This window comes from Telmatherina bonti, assembly GCF_933228915.1.
Source record: "Telmatherina bonti genome assembly, chromosome: 18".
Classification (NCBI taxonomy): Eukaryota; Metazoa; Chordata; class Actinopteri; order Atheriniformes; family Telmatherinidae; genus Telmatherina; species Telmatherina bonti.
The window spans coordinates 28,484,228-28,505,110 of NC_136616.1; the positions used below are offsets into that span (position 1 = coordinate 28,484,228).

At 38.1% G+C, this 20,883-nt stretch overlaps 1 protein-coding gene across 1 annotated transcript in view; it reads right to left on the reverse strand.

Moving 5' to 3' along the window:
* Positions 1-12,208: 12,208 nt before the first annotated feature.
* Positions 12,209-20,883, reverse strand: part of LOC306769262 (circularly permutated Ras protein 1) — a gene marked incomplete at both ends in the record, with an annotated part of 18,248 nt that continues 9,573 nt past the window's right edge. Inside the window, 9 exons of the mRNA XM_079257828.1 lie at positions 12,209-12,223; positions 12,318-12,452; positions 12,568-12,661; positions 14,389-14,529; positions 14,625-14,736; positions 14,903-15,015; positions 16,374-16,480; positions 18,763-18,847; positions 19,019-19,146. Of these exons, the coding sequence (XP_079113954.1) occupies positions 12,209-12,223; positions 12,318-12,452; positions 12,568-12,661; positions 14,389-14,529; positions 14,625-14,736; positions 14,903-15,015; positions 16,374-16,480; positions 18,763-18,847; positions 19,019-19,146 (930 nt within the window). The remainder of the gene's footprint in view (positions 12,224-12,317; positions 12,453-12,567; positions 12,662-14,388; positions 14,530-14,624; positions 14,737-14,902; positions 15,016-16,373; positions 16,481-18,762; positions 18,848-19,018; positions 19,147-20,883) is intronic.

Below are 20,883 nucleotides of genomic sequence, written 5' to 3' on the forward strand. Positions count from 1 at the left end.
GCCAGTGTAATTGAACACCTGAGGGTTCGGTTTACTAGATAAGATGACCTGAAAACGCCTTCATTTTCTTTGTTGCATGCAGACCTATAGGATAAGTCTATCTATCTTGTACATTTGAACTGTGGCTCTACATCTGGGAAATAAACAAAAAATTGATGAACTAACTTGCAAACAAGCTCTAGTCCAGAGGTGTCCAAGTTTGGTCCTTGACATCTACCATCCTACAGCTTTTCGATACAACCCTTCTCCAGCACATCTGAATCAAATTCCTTCTTCTACATGTCATCCAGCTCTGCAGAGGCCTGATAACAAGACATTTGTTTAGGTTGTGGTGGAGAAGGGTTGCATCTAAAAGTTGCAGGATGGTAGATCTTGAGGACCAAACTTTGGCACTCCTGCTGTAGACCATTGTCAGTGATGTCACATTGCTTGTCCATTCTGCCATGATGTATGTCAAAAATCTAACTGGGACTCCATTCATGCTGTCAAGTGACTGTTTATTTGCTGTGAACTGTTTCTCATCAAGGATGGCGCTTACAGACTTCACACTTTCCAAGCAAGTTCAGCACTTAACCCTATAAAGCTAAACGTATCATATTTGATACATGTAGTTTCTGAGCCTTTTTTAATCACATTACTGTAGAAACTTTGCTTAAAGCCCTGTTGTACACCATATAGCTCTGGTCTCCTGCTCCTTGGTGGACACCAAAAAGCAGATGACTACACTACAACAATTTTGACGAATCGTATGGTGAAAATACCAGAAAGTTTTTTTTTCAAATTTTGTTAATTTTGTTTCTAAAGTTGGGCTTAAATGGTTAAATGGTCTGCTCAGGCAGCAATATTTTGAAAAAATGTTTTCTTGTTGGAGCTATACAGTGGCATAGTGGTTAGCACTGTGGCCTCACGGTAAGAAGGTCGCTGGTTCAATCCTTGGCTGGGGGCAAGACAAAGACACCGTCCAAAGACATGCATCTAAATTGCCCAGTGAATGGTTGTTAGTCTCTATGTGGCCTGAGATGGACTGGTGAGCTGTCCCTGCCCAAAGACATATATGGATAGGCTTTATTGGATTAAGCAGTTAGGATAATAAATTAATGTTCTTGTTGGTGCTCCAAACCTGCATGATTTTCCAAAATTCTGGTTTACAAGCCTTCAAACCTACCAGCTGATTGAGATATTGATACCAATTTATCTTCTCATGACATTTTTATGACCTCATCCAGGGTTACTCAGTCCAGTTCCTACGAGAGTCGTAATCCAGCAGATTTTCAGTGTATTTCTGTTTAAGCACACCTGAATTCAGTTCGATCTAACAGCTTGTCAAGTTCGGCACAGTGACTCACTAATTCGCGTCAGTTGTGTTGGAGAAGTGATACAAGAAGTGCCTGCTGGATTGATGCAGGATTGATGCTCTTGTAGGACCAGAATGAGTAACCATAACCCTAGTTTATGACCAGTCACACTTCACAGGGGTAGAATTAAAATCTTAAATCATTAGAGGCTTGTAAATATGTCATGGCTGGATGGGTGTCAGTCCTGCAGCTGCGGAAAGTTCCTCAAACCAAAAATTACCCTTCAAGTTAAAGATGAGTAAGAAAACCACCAATGCAGATAATGTTAAAAATTGCAATGCAATGTAAAAATTAGAAATGTCTTAATTATACGTCTAGGAATTATTGTTACAGCTACTGTGAAAGAACATTTTTATTTTATGATTGTGTTGTCTTATTGACACAATTTACAACAGACAAAGTGCTCGTTAGACGAATTGTTTGATGGCAGCAACCAATTTGACCTGTTGTTCAAGTCTGAAAGGAAACTTAATCCTTTATGCCGATTGCAACATCCAAAGGATCAGCATGAATGTGCAAATTTTTTTTCTTTTCAATGTGATTAAGCTAGCCATAGCAGTACGCCTGATTTGTTTATATATTTGCCACCCATGAACGTCACTAATGTGCAAGTCCTGTGATCAGTGACGATATCTGCGAATGGTCTGAACCTGTTCAAACTTATTTCAGTTGGACTGTCATGAACTTTCACACACAAACTGAGGCCTGTAGAGTTTGGCATGTATCTCTTGGTTGTTCCTTTTTTTTTTTTTTTTGGTTTGCTTTCTCTGAGGATTTTCCACTCTTAACTCTCGCTACTGGGACTTTTGGCAAATGGCTCAAGTATTTTCCACTCATGAAAATTCTATATCACTGTCACCTATGAGACTCTGTGATGTTTGGAATTGACCATATAGCCCTAATTACATCTGTAAGATTATTTAGTAGTTGGATAATGAGCTAAAAAACAAATGGATACAATAAAATCACTGATCAACAAAGAAACTGTGTTAGCACTGTATAAAATGAGCTGTAATATCACTAATCTGGCGTGCAGTTCTGGACTCCTACAATAATGTAACACTGTACACCAGGGATGTCCAGCTCCACTCCTCGAGGGCCAGAATCCTGCAGGTTTTCCATGTATCCCTGCTCAGACACACCTGACTCAAATTAATCAGCATTACAACTTAATCAGTAATGCAAAACTTCATGAGCTGTTAGATCTATTTAATGGAAGTCAGGTGTGTTGAAACAGGAATATATGAAAACCTGCAGGACAGCGGCCCTTGACGGCCGACTTTGGACACCACTGGTATACACCCGAATGCAACACCATCTATCTGTGAAAAACAAATGGTGCATCAGAGATTGCAGGGTCATTATCAGAGGTAATCTGAGTTTCTGTGACAACTTAGCTGGTCTTTTGAACATTGATGCTCATGCCCAAGAAAAACAAGATTGTTAACACAAAACTGCACTGCTAAAACCTGATGTACAAAGAGTGTGCAAAAAGAATTTTTGGCTCGGGCAGGGCCATGCACGTGTGTTAACACACATTCTTGACATAAAGAATGAAAGTGAGGGTGTGATAATTAAAAGGTACATAAATGATGGTGGGCTGCACGGTGGAACAGTGGTTAACACTGTGGCCTCACAGCAAGAAGGTCACTGGTTTGATCCTTGGCTGGTTTGGTCAGTGCCCTTTCTGTGTGGAGTTTGCATGTTCTCCCCGTGTATGCGTGGGTTCTCTCTGGGTTCTCCAGCTTCCTCCCACCATCCAAAGACATGCATGTTAGGTTAATTGGTTACTCTGAATTGCCCATAGGAGTGAGTGTGAGCATGAGTGGTTGTTTGTCTCTGTGTGGCCCTGCGATGGACTGGCAAACTGTCCAGGGTGTACCCTGCCTGTTGCCCAAAGCCAGCTGGGATAGGCTCCAGCTTCCCCACGACCCTGAATTGGATTAGGCGGTTCAGAAAATGAATGAATGAATGAATGAATAAATGATGGTTTTATAAATACGTCCCAGCTGCCAGAATCACACTTAAGTGTTCAACCAGAGACTTTTTCAGTTCTGCTGCAAAAAACAAAAAGTATATTTAGGTGGCATCACTACTCATTGCTAAAAGCTGTGTATGAATGATCATTTTGTTATAATGACCAATGGATAAAGAATAAACATAATTTATCTTACAAAATAAATGACCACTTTGGGATAAAAAAAAGTACCACTCTATAAAGTAAGATGAGTTTTGTAAAGTATAGGATGGATGGATAGAACTTTATTAATCTCTGTAGGGAAATTCAAATTGTCTGGTGGCTCAATAAAAACTCTTTTACCTCTTAAAAGTATGTATCAAAAACCTAAATAAATAAATTACATTGGTAAAAATCACAATGAAGCAACATAAGGAAGTTTAAAAAGAAAAAAACAAAACATGTTTTATTTTTTCTGGCGGATGGCACAGTGAAAACACCACCGTACTGACCGAAGAGACGACTACTCGTATCTGAAGCTTGTTGAGGAGAATTTTTAAACTGAAAAGTTTGTAAAGAAGAAAATACAACCTTTCAATATGTTAACTGATATGAATAATGGTCTGTCATCAGCTTTATGCTAATCAATGGAAAAATAAAAAGATTTGAATCACACTGATAAAGTTGTACAGAGTGTCACACTAACTGTTTAGCCTTTATTTTAATCATAGTTGGTCCTTACTGCTTATCAGGTTAAACGTCAGGATCAAGTGATTACATTTAAGGGATGATCCAGATCATCGTCTGAGTAAGGATTCCTTACTACGGAGAAATACATACATATAACTTTGCCATTACAGCTTGTAACTCAACAGAGTGGCCAAAAAAACCCCAAAAGTCAGAAACCACAAGATGACATCATGGTAGAATAATGCCTTAACCCAGATTAGAGAAAAGACTACTGAAGCCATTTGCTTCATCTGTTTGTTTTCAGGGTCAAGCATTCTGAGTAAGACGTGGCCTCCATCCAAATGATTGAAATGGACATTTATATTAGTTTTAAGTATTGATAGGAGTGATGGTATGGGGTTTGGAAGTGGTCTGGAGCTGTTGGACCATTTAAGGCCCATTTCTCAGGTGATATAGCTTGGTGGAGGTCTGTGCTCTAAGTGCTTCAAGTTAATACCAGGTTTTTCAGCTTGGACAAAAGGCTGGCTTTAGAGGGAGAATTTGTGACTTCAACCCAAATTTTATGTTTGTGAAAAAACATCCAAAGTTTTCAAATCAAAGAAGTTAAAAGGGAGTTTTAAATTGAATTGAACTGAATTGAATTAAATTAAATAATGTCTGGAAAAAAAACAAAATTTTGAGCCTGCTTCTTCCTGATACAACCTTTCCTTCTGTAACACTACAGAAAGCCTTGTCGTGCCAGAACAAACTAACTTCAAGCCAAGATGTCAACAGATTATTAAGGTCAACCAAGCATCTGTGCAAAGAAATGTGAACTAAAGACTTTATTATAATACATTAGATCAGTGTTTCTCATATCCAGTCCTCAAGCCCCCCTGCCCTGCATGTTTTAGACACGTTCCTCCTCCAAAGCACCTGAGACAGATTATTAAACTTCCTTATCAAGTTCTTTGCAGCCTGTTAATGAGGCCTTTATTTCATTCAGGTGTGTTAAGGTAGAGTTGCCTATAAAACAGGCAAGGCAGGGGGTCCTGAGGACCGGAATTGAAAAACACTGCATTAGATGCATGCTCAACTGAGATCCAACAATCTGTTGTCGATTAAAAAAAAAAAAGCTTTTAATCTCTGCTGAAAAATACCAGCATTAGTTGAAATTAGGACATTTTATGAGTAGATTATATTTAACATATAATACATTAATATCTTAAAATATTAAGTTTTGCTTGATATAAAAGTTAGAAGAAAAAATACTCAGCAACTATGTTCTTTTCTATTGAAAATGGTTAATAATCTCCAGTAAGGTAAATGTGTGAATTCTTTTTTTGTGCCAAAATCTTAGAGGTGAATGTTTTCAGTCAGCATTGTAAAAAGTATTACTTTAGTTTTAATTCTTGATGTAAAATACGATAGAACAGCTCTCCCACTAGGAGCTGCACAGCTCATCAGACAGTTCCTCCAGTTTGACAATTCAAGTTACTTTTTTGAAAAGTTTTTTAAATAAAGACAAAGAGACGACTTACATACATTAACAGGTCGCCAGTCCAAAAAGCTCCAAAGCTGCTTTGCTTTTGTTATACTCTGATATACTCAGATCTTATTCTCACACTCATACTAAGTACACCTGCCTTAAAGTTATATAAATGTGTCTGTGTGGGTGCACAGAGGTTTTCATTTGTAGTGGCATGTGAAGTCATACCACGCCCCTTCACCTGACTTTCCATTCATCTGGTAAATGTGGCAGGACTGGTTGAGTTGGGGGAACACACACACACACACACACACACACACACACACACACATGCGCACACACACTGAAGAAGAAAAACTCACATGTATGCTGCAAAGTAGGCTAAAGTTGCACAAATTTGATCCCAAACTTAGGTTTTTTTTCTTGCTTAAGCAAAGTCATACAGTTTCCTGGAACCAAGAAGAAATCACGTTTCTTCAACAGTGAAATTGATCACACCCACAGTGACTTTAGAGTTCTTGGTTTAAACCTCAGCTGTTGTTTTTCTGTGTGATGTTTTCATGTTTTACCTGTGGATGCAGGGGGTACCTCTCCAGGTACTCTGGTTTCCTCCTGCCATTTAAAAACATGCAAGTTATTGCAACATGTAATGGTGTTTCTGAAGTCTTCACAGCAGTGAATCTGTGTATTATTAGTTGTTTGTCTCGACTTTTTGCCAGTTAGCAGCTGGGATAGGCTCCAGTCCCAGTCTGAATTAGTGGCTTTAAAAATTGAACAGATTATGAGTCACAAAATTATTCCTAACATTTTTTTTACTTCATAGAATGTGAAGTTGATGTCACTCTAGGTGTATTCTGAGTATATTGTGTGTTACACAAACATTTTGGTCATATGAACTCCCTGGATGTTTTTATGCACATGCTACAAACCAACGCTCATGTCTCACTTCTACTCATTTCTACTCAACATAACAAAATAATGAACATATCTGTTCATTGCAAGTAAAAAAACAAAGATTATATCTTATCTTTATTTGAACTGCATATGGTGTCATGTCAGAGGGCAATGTGATAGCCTGGTGTACTAAATTCAGTCCTACTAGGGCCGCGATCCAGCAGGTTTTCCATGTATCCTTGCTCCAACACAGCTGACTCAGATGAATGGGTCATTATGCAGAAACTGTTACATTCAATTCAATTGATTCAGTTGTGTTGAAGCAGGAATACAAGGAAAACCAGCTGGATTGTCGCTCTTTTAGGATCAAATTGAGTACTCCTGCTGTAGGATGACGTGTGTGTGTGTGTGTGTGTGTGTGTGTGTGTGTGTGTGTGTGTGTGTTCTTTATCTTTTTCTTTGCTTATGTGTATGTTTTTGTTTGTTTGCCTTCACCGCACAGGGATTAATGACATTTCTCACATTTGTCGCTCTTTTCTGTGAATGATACCCCACCTCCAGAACAAGATTAGCAAATTGTCTGATAGTGTGTGTGCCCAAAAACAGCAGGAGAACATTGTGTTGACTCATTTTCAGAGTAATTTTCAGTCTAACTCTTTTTCGCGGAAACTTTTCTGACCCTGATCTAACTGGTTTTTTTGTTCACCTTTATCTCTGTTTCCCACACCAAACAGGACGAGGGGAAATTTGAAGCACCTGGAGCTCCAGTGTTTATTGAGTATGTTTATTTTTCTGAATAAAATGTGTTTGCTAATTAAAAATTCCAATGTGAACTTGTTCAGATTTGCTAAGAGGTGCTGTAACAGTCACTGCCTCAATTATCGCAGCACTACACATACTTGACACTACGTTACCCATGATGCACTGCACTCTGAAGCAGAACGAACCAGAAGCGCTCTGTGGCAACGCCAAGTGCAGTCCTGCTCTAAAACAGAGAGGTGATGCAGAGGCAGCAGGCACTTTTCTGTGTAAATCATGCATCTGTCCAGTGTGAGGAGATATACCATTATATTTCTACTTTTTTCCGTTTTTTTTTCTTTCTTTTTTTTGGATTTAAATTTAGGGAAATTGGAGACTGAAAATAGCCATTTAACAAAAAAATAACTTTCTGCTACACTGAAAAACATTATTTTTGTCCTCTTTCCACACATCTGTGTTACAATTTAAAATCTAGTATCATTTAATTACAAGACACAAAACATCGATGTCTTTTATTTCTCTAGTCCAGCCGTTCAGTCTCACCTCTAACCTAATGAAAATTAAATGAATTAAACTTCAAACTAGTTCAAAATTGAAAAGGTGAACAGTGAATGTCAGCTATTCATTTTAAACTGAATGAGCTGAACTTTGAACTAGTTTCAAATTGAAATGGTTTGCTATGATTTTGAACTGTGGGAAGTGAACTTTGATCTAGTTCATGAGACACTGGTGACCTTAGTGTGAATTGTGGGAGCGAAGATTAAACCATGTACTTTATCTGATTGATGGACAATTACGCTTCCTGTTTAAAATGCAAATAAATAGAAAATTTAGCTAATTTTGAAATATGTTGCCACCAGATAAATTATTCTTTCTTACTAAAAAGAGGAAAAAAAAAGGAAGAACACATACTTCAGTAAATGTACTTCATTACCTTGACTCTCACCACTGCTGTGTTTTTTATTATTGTCTTGCTTTGTCTTGACTCAACCAGAAGATATAACTGCAGGTACATTTCTGCTGCTGTAAGTATGCAGCTATCGTAAGATCATTGGTACCAGCAGGGGTTTTTTTTCCTCTGGCACATTCCACACCCCTGTTGTTCTCTCACAGAGCTAACACCTGTCACACCGCAGCCAACAGATAACTGTTCCTACACTCACCTTTCTGGTATTTGGCTGTCGCACATTAGTCAGTGCTTTGACTAAACCTGTTTTGTTTCTGTAAAGATGGCATCATGGTGTAAATGGTGCACACATTTCTGACAATTAGCAAACCGAAGTTTAACTGTTAACACTTTCTTTGGTAACTAAAGAGAGGCAGGAACAAGTTGTGACTTTAATGGGCTTAAACGTCTGGAAAGCAGATACTTAACAAGCAGAATAATGCTCATCAAGGCATCTTTTTTTTATTCATCTGGAGTTGTGTGTCCAGTGTTCACTCATTTTTTGGGTCTGGTTTTAAACTAGGTGAAACTTTAGGGAAAGAAATGCTTTGAGGGCTTTTTTGTGCTACAATGAGTTTATTATGAGTTTATGGTGTAATTTTTGGCAAGCGACAGCACGCGCAAATGTACATACAGAGGGACAATTCAGAAAAAAAACATATCAATCACTTAAAAATAACTTTCTAACAACAAAATGTTTGAACTAGACACTTATTTCAGAATTGATTTATCATTTTTTTCTTTTTGACAGCCATAGTGTCCATACTTTTATCGGCATATGAGTAGTTGGTGTATAACTTTGGGATTGTACAGTGCTGTTACAAATAGTTGCCCTCACCTGGGCACATCACCTGACTTGGTGGTTGTTGGGGTGGGGTTGACCACAAACAGCTTTGGAAGTTCTGTGGTTTTGTTTCCTTGCATTTATTTAATAATATTTCCTGGCCTATGCCGACATGGAAAATGGTGAGACAAAGAAGTTACATCTTAGTGCAGGTCATTAGTGTTTAGATGACCACGGCTGATGGAGAAGGTAATGTTGGACAGTTTGCCGCAAACACCAACTATTGGTTGGCTTTCATTTACTTTCTTTGGCTTTTTGCCCCCAAAACTCTCTCTAAAACATTATTTATTTCATCATGCTGGTAACGAACGATATCTATACTGGCCTTGATATTGAATTATACTGATACTAGCCTTGATACCAAACGATATTAATACTAGCTTTGGTATAAAACGATCCTGATACTAGCTTTTGTATCGAACGATACTGTTACTAGCCTTGGTATTAAACAATACTGTTACAAGCTCTGGTATCGAACGATACTGATACTAGCCTTGGTATCGAACGATATTGATACTAGCCTTGGTATTAAACAATACTGTTACAAGCTCTGGTATCGAACGATACTGATACTAGCCTTGGTATCGAACGATATTGATACTAGCCTTGTTTTTGAATGATACTGATACTAGCCTTGGTATCGAACGATACTGATACTAGCCTTGTTATTAAACGATACTGATACTAGCCTTGTTATTGAACGATACTGATACTAGCCTTGTTATTGAACGATACTGATACTAGCCTTGTTATTGAACGATACTGATACTAGCCTTGTTATTGAACGATACTGATACTAGCCTTGTTATTGAACGATACTGATACTAGCCTTGTTATTGAACGATACTGATACTAGCCTTGTTATTGAACGATACTGATACTAGCCTTGTTATTGAACGATACTGATACTAGCCTTGTTATTGAACGATACTGTTACTAGCCTTGGTATTAAACAATACTGTTACAAGCTCTGGTATCGAACGATACTGATACTAGCCTTGGTATCGAACGATACTGATACTAGCCTTGGTATCGAACGATATTGATACTAGCCTTGGTATTAAACAATACTGTTACAAGCTCTGGTATTAAACAATACTGTTACAAGCTCTGGTATCGAACGATACTGATACTAGCCTTGGTATCGAACGATATTGATACTAGCCTTGTTTTTGAATGATACTGATACTAGCCTTGTTATTGAACGATACTGATACTAGCCTTGTTATTGAACGATACTGATACTAGCCTTGTTATTGAACGATACTGATACTAGCCTTGTTATTGAACGATACTGATACTAGCCTTGTTATTGAACGATACTGATACTAGCCTTGTTATTGAACGATACTGATACTAGCCTTGTTATTGAACGATACTGATACTAGCCTTGTTATTGAACGATACTGTTACTAGCCTTGGTATTAAACGATACTGTTACAAGCTCTGGTATCGAACGATACTGATACTAGCCTTGGTATCGAACGATATTGATACTAGCCTTGGTATTAAACAATACTGTTACAAGCTCTGGTATTAAACAATACTGTTACAAGCTCTGGTATCGAACGATACTGATACTAGCCTTGGTATCGAACGATATTGATACTAGCCTTGGTATCGAACGATATTGATACTAGCCTTGTTTTTGAATGATACTGATACTAGCCTTGTTATTAAACGATACTGATACTAGCCTTGTTATTGAACGATACTGATACTAGCCTTGTTATTGAACGATACTGATACTAGCCTTGTTATTGAACGATACTGATACTAGCCTTGTTATTGAACGATACTGATACTAGCCTTGTTATTGAACGATACTGATACTAGCCTTGTTATTGAACGATACTGATACTAGCCTTGTTATTGAACGATACTGATACTAGCCTTGTTATTGAACGATACTGATACTAGCCTTGTTATTGAACGATACTGTTACTAGCCTTGGTATTAAACAATACTGTTACAAGCTCTGGTATCGAACGATACTGATACTAGCCTTGGTATCGAACGATATTGATACTAGCCTTGGTATTAAACAATACTGTTACAAGCTCTGGTATTAAACAATACTGTTACAAGCTCTGGTATCGAACGATACTGATACTAGCCTTGGTATCGAACGATATTGATACTAGCCTTGTTTTTGAATGATACTGATACTAGCCTTGGTATCGAACGATACTGATACTAGCCTTGTTATTAAACGATACTGATACTAGCCTTGTTATTGAACGATACTGATACTAGCCTTGTTATTGAACGATACTGATACTAGCCTTGTTATTGAACGATACTGATACTAGCCTTGTTATTGAACGATACTGATACTAGCCTTGTTATTGAACGATACTGATACTAGCCTTGTTATTGAACGATACTGATACTAGCCTTGTTATTGAACGATACTGATACTAGCCTTGTTATTGAACGATACTGATACTAGCCTTGTTATTGAACGATACTGATACTAGCCTTGTTATTGAACAATACTGATACTAGCCTTGTTATTGAACGATACTGATACTTGCCTTGGTATCGATACTATAAGACCATGGATGGATCCGCCCTGTCCCTTCCTTCAGTGAAAATTTTAAACAACTTAAAATAGTCTTTCAGGTGAACAAAAGCGATCAATTCATGTTATGCAACATAACTGCAACAATCTTAAGACCTCATGTAGATTTTGATGTTGAACAGGAAATGTTGAGGTTTTTTTTGTTGTTTTTTATCTATCTGTTTACTTCTCATTGAAGACACAATGACAAGTCACTTGCATCAACAGTATTACATGCTTTTTTCAATGCAAATTTTATTCATTTGTGCACACTGATGTAAGAATCAAAGACTAAGAATATCTCACAGAGATCCATATATAGAGAAGTTATTGCTCAGCATACATCATTATTAATAAGTCAGGAAGCACTTTTAAACTGACAGTAAGGCTTTAACATGAAACGTATAACAACATTTCTTTTTATGAATAAGCTTCCTATAAAACAGAAATGAAATGGATTAATTTGTCTACATCTCTATGATCAAATCATAGTGGGTCACCTTGCAAGTTCTTCACCTTGTTGTGTGATATTTTTTCATCAGGTGGTAGCAAGTTTTGTTCACACATTTTCCATTTAATATCACAGTAATAGCACAGTTATAAACTATGAAGTTAGGGCCTCTGAAAACTTTTTGAGACAATTTATTATTAAAATGTGGCAAATTAAATGAAAAATCCAGGATGCAAAATCCTTTAAGATTTGCTACCATTTATTTATCATCAAGTCACAGCTTAACCTGCATCACCCTGAACAAGAATAATGGAAAAGAATAATGTCCTCTCCGGAGTCTGCAGTATGTTTCTAACATCTGTTTTGTGAATGGTTAATATTTTACTTTACTGCCTCCATAGTGGCTTTTTCTCTCTGCTCTTTTTTCTTCTTTCGGATCTCAGCTATGGTTTTATAGTAGTTGTTGCTGGTGCTGCTGGCGCGCTTCATCTGGTACACCACCTCAGCTGCTTCATCAGACAAACTCTGCAGAAACATAGGTCAGTCTTTTGTTTCTTCTGAAGAAATCATTATATGGTACAAAAAAACATAAAAACTTATTATCTAACTTCCTTCATTATTATATTAAATGCATGGTTACCGGTGATTCTGTCCTGATGTCATCACAGATTGTAGTCATGGTTTCCATCCAGTTACCATAGATACTCTCTTCTTTTTGAATTGGTCTCAACCTACTACAGTGTAGAGAGAGACAACAAGCTCACTGCAGAGATGTACAAACATACGCTCCACCCCTGCCACCCCTCCTACTGCACTAATAACCTGAACTTTAATTAATCTTAAACACATAATAATAACATATAAAAATATAAGACTGGCCATGAAAAACATGTTTCTAGCGACTGGGGTTCAGACAGTTTGTCAACAAGCATGTTGAAGTGTGAGTAGGACTAAAGTAAGTAGTAAGGACTAAGTTACTGTCAATATCTTGTTCAATATTTTGTTCAATATTTGCTCAGCTTGCTGACATCTACAGTAAAAATATTTGCAGTCTAAAAAGAATAGAATTCATTAAAAAAAATTAATAATTTATGAATCTTAACAAATTGTGCTGCACTTTACCACATCTTGAAAACAGGAAGTTCTGGGGCCCTGTTCCAGAAAGTGAGTTACATTGAAACTGATGAAACTATATGTTAACCCTGAGCTGAGGGAAACTCTGGGCCTTCTGTTCCAGAAAGTGAGGTAGGTCTTGCCCTGAGTCTGTTACCATGGTAACTGTCTCCAGGAAGTGAAGCTCTTTGCCTAATCTTTGATTCCCCGTGAAAAAACCCAGAGCTTCTACCTGTTTCCCCTCGCATGAAGAAGCTGTCAGACATGGGTTATCTGTATCAACACAAGTCCAGAGATTTAAGAGCTGAATTAATTAACAGTAATTTATGCGGAGAGAAGAATTTTCAGCACTTAGACGTGTTAATTTCTGATCAATATCTCACCAAACGGTACCGTTTTCTCCAGCAGTAAATGTCCAACGTGATAGATTTTGGGCATAAGATGAAATGACATTTGTACCTTGAGTTGCGAAATTAATGTTTTTCATTTGTGTAAATGGGACAGTTTTAATGATTGCTAACTTTTCAGTCAGTGGACGAGCTGATTCTAACTTCCACAATGACTCAGGCAGTAGTTTTCTAGCAGGATGCTTCTCTCTCCATAGAAACAGCAACAGCTTTCCCTTCTGTATGAAATACTTTGTATAATGTGTGCATCACTAAGAACCTCTCACTTTATTCGGGTGGAATAACTAGCTTTTTGCTGGTGGTTGCCATTGTTAATCTAGGTATCCGTGCTGTATTGATAATGGCTTTTTGTTGTGATTCCCACCTCTGGTTAAACATCCTCAGAGCTGAGGATTGAATCAAGTACGGCAGCTGTTCTGGAACCGAACACCCAGAGTAGTTTAGGTCAGAGTAAGTTGACCCAGAGTCTCTTTCTAGAACAGGCCCCCGATCTTGGAGATCCACACTTGAATATTTTGCATCAGAACTTAATGTGTCAAGTGCGATATTTGAATTAAAATGATCCATAATGAGTCCCAACATCTCCATATGATAAATCAGATGGTATTTATTGGTTCCCACAGTAAACTGGTGCATGCATGAAAAGCAAAGTTTATGTCCATATACTGAATATATTTGCTTTATTCCAGCTTTGCTTCATTAGATAACGATGCAGTTTGACTTGTAAAAACAAACAAACAAAACAAGTTTAAGATCAAATTTAGACTTCATTGTACTTTAAATAAGAGATCAACACTGCTCCCCCAAGGAAGATGGCACTAACTGCAGAAATGGGATAATTTTCTTATTTCAAGGAGCTAGATGAGCTATACTACTGTAGTGTTATTCCCAATTATTCAATATATTTAGTAGAGATCTGTGAAAGGCTTCAGGACCCTTACCTGAGCTGTTTGAGCAGATCTTTTTGTGCTCTAAGTTGCTTCTTTGCCTCCTGCACTCGGCCTTCCATGGTCAAACTGGCCGAGAGCTGGGCGCAGTGAACACCGAGCACCGCCATGTTCAGCGTATCCACAAGAATTTGACTTGAAGAAAAGAAGATCAAACCACAATCAAATCCAGTTTTATTAATAGAGCACATTTCATACCAAAACAGCCAAAAGAATTGGATGATTTTTACCTGCTAGTAGCTACAGGTCGCTGTTCTGTAATGATGCGAGTGACTCTTTGTTGGTCTCTAGTCTTAAAGCTGAGCTGTAGTTGAAACGGAAGTGACCCCCTCTGGAGAAAAACTGACAAGAATATATAATTCTGTATAAGAGTTTTGTTGTACTTGTTGCTTCTCTGCCCTATAAATAATGTGCAGTTAATATTAGTACCAATGTATGAATCAAGCTGTTATAATGTGGTGGAAACTATTGCATATAATAGCTTTATGGACATCATCAACAGTCTTACCCTCCATGAAATCTGGTTTCACAGCAAACTGGAAGGTAATCTCCAGCCCTTTTGTTACATTTCCTATCTCTCTCACCAGGTTGTGATTGTTTTCGTCCTCGTACGGAAAGTATCTACACAGAACAACCAATGGGAACATTTCAAATTGCCATTAAAGAGACAGTTTTTGCAGCATTCATGTAAAATAAATGAGAAATACACATAAGTATAAACACAAAAAGGGTCAAATTAATGAGTAAAAGGAAAGTAATTAGTATTTTTTTCACATTCAAACTAAAACACGTTATGTAACATGTTACATACATTTCATGCTGTGGATGCTCAATGACAACTTTATCAGGTACACTTGTACAATTGCTTAACACAAATAGTTAATAAGCCAATCACATGGCAGCAACTGTATGCATTTTACAGTTTAAGCTAATGGAAAGGGGATAAAAAGGGGATTAAGGTGACTGAATGTGGGATAGTTGATAATGCCAGAGTATTGTGGCCAGAGTACTTCAGAAACTGCTGATCTAGTAAGTCTACAGAGAATGGTCTGGAAAAAGATGTGATTTCCAGTGAGCAGAACTCTGGACAAAAATTTCTTTAAGATCTGAGGTCAGAGGAGAATTGGCAGACTAGTTGGAGATGAAAGAAAGGCAAAAGAAACTCAAATAAATACAGAGTCCAACCAAGGTATGAAGAATGTTGTTTCTCAATGCACAACACATCCAATCTTGAAGCAGATGGGCTACAGCAGCAGAAGAAGACCACACGAGGGGGCTATTCCAGGAAGGATGTTCAGATAACTCTTGAGTCTAAAGGAAAACTCTGGGTCAACTTACTCTAACCTGACCTACTCTGAATCTTCTAAACCAGAACAGCTGCTGTGCATTAATTCAATGACCTCTGAGGATCTTTACTCAAAATTAGGAACCACAACAAAGAGCCATCATCTATAGAGCACTGGCGCCTAGATTCACCATGGCAACTGCTGGAAAAAAGCTGGTCATTCCACTAGAATGTAGCGAGAGGTTTTTTATTGATGCACACGTACTATACAAAGAAGTATTTTATAAAGAAGGGAACGGTGCTGCTGTTGCAATAGAGAAGGAAGCATTCTGCAAGAAAACTGCTGCCTGAGTCAGTGTGGGAGCTGGGATCTGCTAGTCCACTTCAGGTGCATTCACATCAGGATAGTCGGCTAGACTCTGTCCGACTGGGGACTCGACTCAGTTGTAGGTGTTTCCATTCAGACCAAGATCGTGTTCACGTTGCACTTTGGTCAAACGCACCAAATTATTCCAATAATAAATCCCCATTCCCACCAAAGGTTACGCTCCACCAGTATTTAGCAAAATAGAGAACAAGCCCCTTGTGAAGAAGAAGACCCCGTTGCGAGTTAAACATAGAGCAAGAAACTATCGCTGTTTTGGGTTTTTATTTTGTTATGCAAGTATACTGCAGAAATACACTTAACACTTACACTCCATCAGGAGCTAGCAGGGTTGCTGTGACTCCTGTTGCTAGGACATTGTCCATGGAGATTGTCTGAATCTGTGTTGCCACGGTACCGATGGTGACAATGTTCACCTGTGCAGGGGAGAGGAGAAAAGCTTAGAAGAAACACAGTCTTATCAGTTTAATTCAGAGCCTGTCATGACATATCTTGTATGTAAGCAACACTTTACATTAATACATTCAAATCTATATCTGCATTAAAATAACTTAATTTGATAAGAGAATACTGAACCCTACTGGTAGTTAAATGGATATTTAAAACATAAGAGCAAGCAAATAATAACAACCTAGGATTGCTAAGGACATGAAAAATAAGATGATTGTCTTCAACTTATTGGCTACCAAAGACGTCTTTTGAAGTATTTCTGAATCCAAACATTCGCTGCTAAAGATTACTTTTGCGGGTGTGGTATTTTTTGTCGTAGAATTCCATATTCTGTGGACTTGCTGCTTCAGGAATATTTTTACGTATGGATGCACTGAGATTTCTAACAGAAGTATACTCCAAAATGCTGGCAGTCTGCGGTTCTTTGCTGCAATGATGGCTGGTAGCCATTAAGTTCAAGAATTAAAACAATACTTTAAATGGCATCTAAATGAATATGATATAATATTCTGTTCTTTTCATTTTAATAGGTTTTTTTTTTATCCTTAATTAAATTCAGGCTTTTATAGTTATGGAGTTGAAAAAAGTGTGTTTGTTTTCTGCTGCAGAACACCCTTCATATGCTGCTGCAGTTCTGGACAAACATCCACGCCACCAGCAAATTTCAAATGACACAGTCAAATACATGGTATAAAAAAATATCATGAAAGTAAATAAAAACTATGGTCTTTTGTTTTCTGAAAGCTTACATATGTTTTAATGAAATACTCAACTTCATACTTGAGCATGAAAATTTTCTCAGCCCACACACAGATATGCAAAATTGCAACTTTGGTGTACAAAAAATCTTAGTCTCAAGACCATAGACTGTATATGAAAGATGGACGGAGCCTTCGGCGGTTAAAAGTGAAGCCTATGCGGAAGTGCATAAAACTGCAGTTCCCCCTTCATCCACTAGGGGCTGTCTGCAAAACATAGCAAATCCCCATAGACTCCCATGTTAAATAGACTAACTTCACTGCAGAAATAAACATGTTTACAGCTTGGTACGGTTTATAGGTCAGGTTTACCTTCGTGACAACTGTGGGGGGAGTGAATTTTTTTTCTAACTCGCCTGTTTAAAAGTAATTTCATCTCAAAGTTCGGCAAATTTAGGGGCATGTCCTTTTGATTGACAAGTACCAATCTCTGGCTTCAAGTTAGAAGAACGTAGAACAACCGCAGTTTTTAGCCGGTTAACAACGTGACTTAGCTTTAGCCTGCTTACCTCTGTTAGCTGGTTAGCTCCTGTTATCTCAGGGTTAGCTCGGTTAGCGCTTAGCTACAGAAAGCTCGGCGTTTGCTCGATGTCAATTATCCACCATGACGCTCACAGCCCCCCTCTTAGCTCCACCTCTTTGCCCATATTTGTATTTTCCGGGTGACACGACGCGCATGACGCTGCCAAGATGGCGATGGTAGGAACCGCCCCCCGAGCTTCAATTCAGCTCTTCAGAAACCTATGGGTGACGTCACAGAGGCTACGTCCATCTCGATATACAGTCTATGCCCCAGACCAGCGCCATGCTACAAGAGACCTTAAACCGGTTTCTACTTTCCATCATGAGCTGGCAGACACGTGAATCTTCAGTGTAAAATAAGTGGTTGAGAGGACAGGGTGGGGGTCTATTAAAAGTTTATGAACAAATTGCAGTTGAAAGACATCATGCAGAGGCTATGAGGAAGCGTGGATTACAGAGAGCACGGGCAACGTATCAAAACCTTTTTTTCCACTGCAGACGTACTTTCTCTGTTATGATTCTGGAGGGGAAAATCTGCATCCTGAGGAAGATAAATCCTCATTTAGTGCCAGTAAAGTGATGCTTCTGTTAAAAAAATCAAGGTGCATCCGTATATAGTAATGTTCCTGAAGCAGCACATGCAGTAGATGACGACTCTGAGGCTCTATGTAACCGAGCTGTGGGAAGGAGAATTTCAATATTTAGGAGTTTCTGGAAGTGGTCAAGGCCTACTTATTATATTATATATGCATATAGTCATTTATATTGCCACAATACAAAAGTTGAGTAATTTTACTGTCATGATAAACTTCTTGAACATTTTTTTTTTTTAACATTGACTATATGCCTTTAAATTTTTAAAATTTCTGGTACCTAATGGGTTAAAGTTCTGTACGTCTTCACAGTTTTGCATTAAAAAATGATTACTGGAGCTTAAAATGTTAAATATGCATGATTGTGTGTCTCACCCTTCCTCCAGTAGCATCAGCCAGTCTCCCTATATCAGCCAGACAGCAATCTGTTCCTTTAAAAGTCATCACTGATATTATGACTCTGAAAAAGGAGAATATCATAATCATTTTTATTTAATTCGACATATTCTACACAGTGATACACATTCACATTACAAGTAGGAGTCTTGATATTGCTAACCAAAGATCGGGTGTTTCCATCATGAACTCTTTATATTTAAACTTTGTTGATCACAAAGTTGTGTGTCCTCACCCTTTTTCCACAGCCTGCAGAGCCAGCTGTTGATAAAAGTAGGGAGTTTGGTGGGGAAAGGAGGGAGAGGGAGTTTCATCCATCTGACCCAGTCCAATGTTGGCTTTGCCGTCGGTACACAAAATGACCTGTAAAATACAAATGTCTTGAGTCTTATTTCTGTTAGTTATCTCTGCACTCACATGGCACAGTAGAGAAGATGGGAAATGAGATATGTCTGATTAATAAGTGGCTGTTTTGATAAAATGACTGACTGGATCTAGATTTGACCCCACTTTTGAGCTTATATACACAGATTTGCAATAATACATTACAGTAAGGAGCAGAAAACAAATGAAAGAGAGTTTTGTCAGACTCACTATAGAGACAGTTCCCCTTTAAACCAGTCCAAGTGCTTGCTCAAAGCCAAGAGCTGTTTAGTGGCCCGCAAAAATAAACTCAAGACCTTAAGGAAATCCAGGCTTTAACCACAGAACGGAACAATCTATATATAAATGAGTTAAAACTAGATCCTAATCTTTTAAATATTTGTTCTCACAATGTGTTTCTTTAACAGATCCTCTCAGCTGTTTTATGAACATGACTATGAACATGACCATGAACATGACTTCTCTGTGTTTGTGCTTTGCTGTGAATGAAATTAGTAAATGCTTGTATGAGACAGCTTAAAATCACAAAAAAAGATTAAACAACCCAAATGCAAAAATCTAGCAAGTTAGACAGGATTTGTCAAAAACTGAAGGCAAAAAAAAAACTGGTGGAAAAAAAAAAAACCAGATAAATGTGCTGCCAATCCCCTGAGTATCTATATATTGAAGGTGTCGTAAAGAAACATCAGGTCAGTGTGAACTAAGAAGCTACATTATTTGGTCTGACTGTTGTCAGACCAAGGTCTCACAATAACTGCTGGGGAGCCAAATATAAACAGACAATGGATGACGGGGAATTTGCTCCATGTCGCTATATTGGTTTAAGCACATTATCAGCTCAGACTGATCAGAAGCCTCCGTTGAAGTGAGATTGTTACCTTTCTGATGGGGCACAAACTTTGTCAATAGCTTCAGCTCAACATGTGACCAAGTGAATAAAGATGATGCAAGAGGATTTTGTTCATAATCTGGTAAACAGGACATTCATCATTTTGGACTTGTCTTTTATAAATTCCTCTTTACAAAGTAGGAAGAACTGGCTATTTTAGTGTAAGAACCTGTAAATTTGACTAATATATTGTAAATGGACTGAGGCGTTATTCAACTAACGATTACTTGGGGGATTTTGGGTGGGGGGGTTGGGGGGGGGGGGAGGGACTTCCTGGCTTTTCAAGCAGCAGGTGCCCAACCATAAGATACACAGGGACTAGAAAACAAGAGCACATCACCCCAGTTTTAGCTTCTCTCCACCGACTGCCTGTACGTTTTTAGAATTACTTTTAAGATCTTATTGTTTGTTTGTAAAGCTTTAAATGGACTGGCCCCGCAGTAAATGACCAAATGCCTTCAAATTTATACCCCAGTGTGCACTTTGAGGTCTCAGGGCCAGTCCCAGCTTGTAGTGCCTAAGACGAGACTTAAGACTAGAGGGGACAGGACATTCTCCGTAGTCGGTCCTAGACTCTGGAATAGTCTGCCCCTCCATGTCCGAGCTGCTCCCACAGTGCTTTAAGTCTCGTCTAAAGGCCCACTTTTATGTTTTGGCTTTTAACACTGCATGAGTTGTTGGGTCCTCTGTGTCTTTTACTTGTTTTATTTGTTCTTTTTAGTTATTTTATTGGGTATATATTTATTTAAATTGTTTCACTTGTTCTTATTATTTTAATGACTTTATTTTTTTTACTTTGTGATATCTGACTGTGCAACACTTGGAAA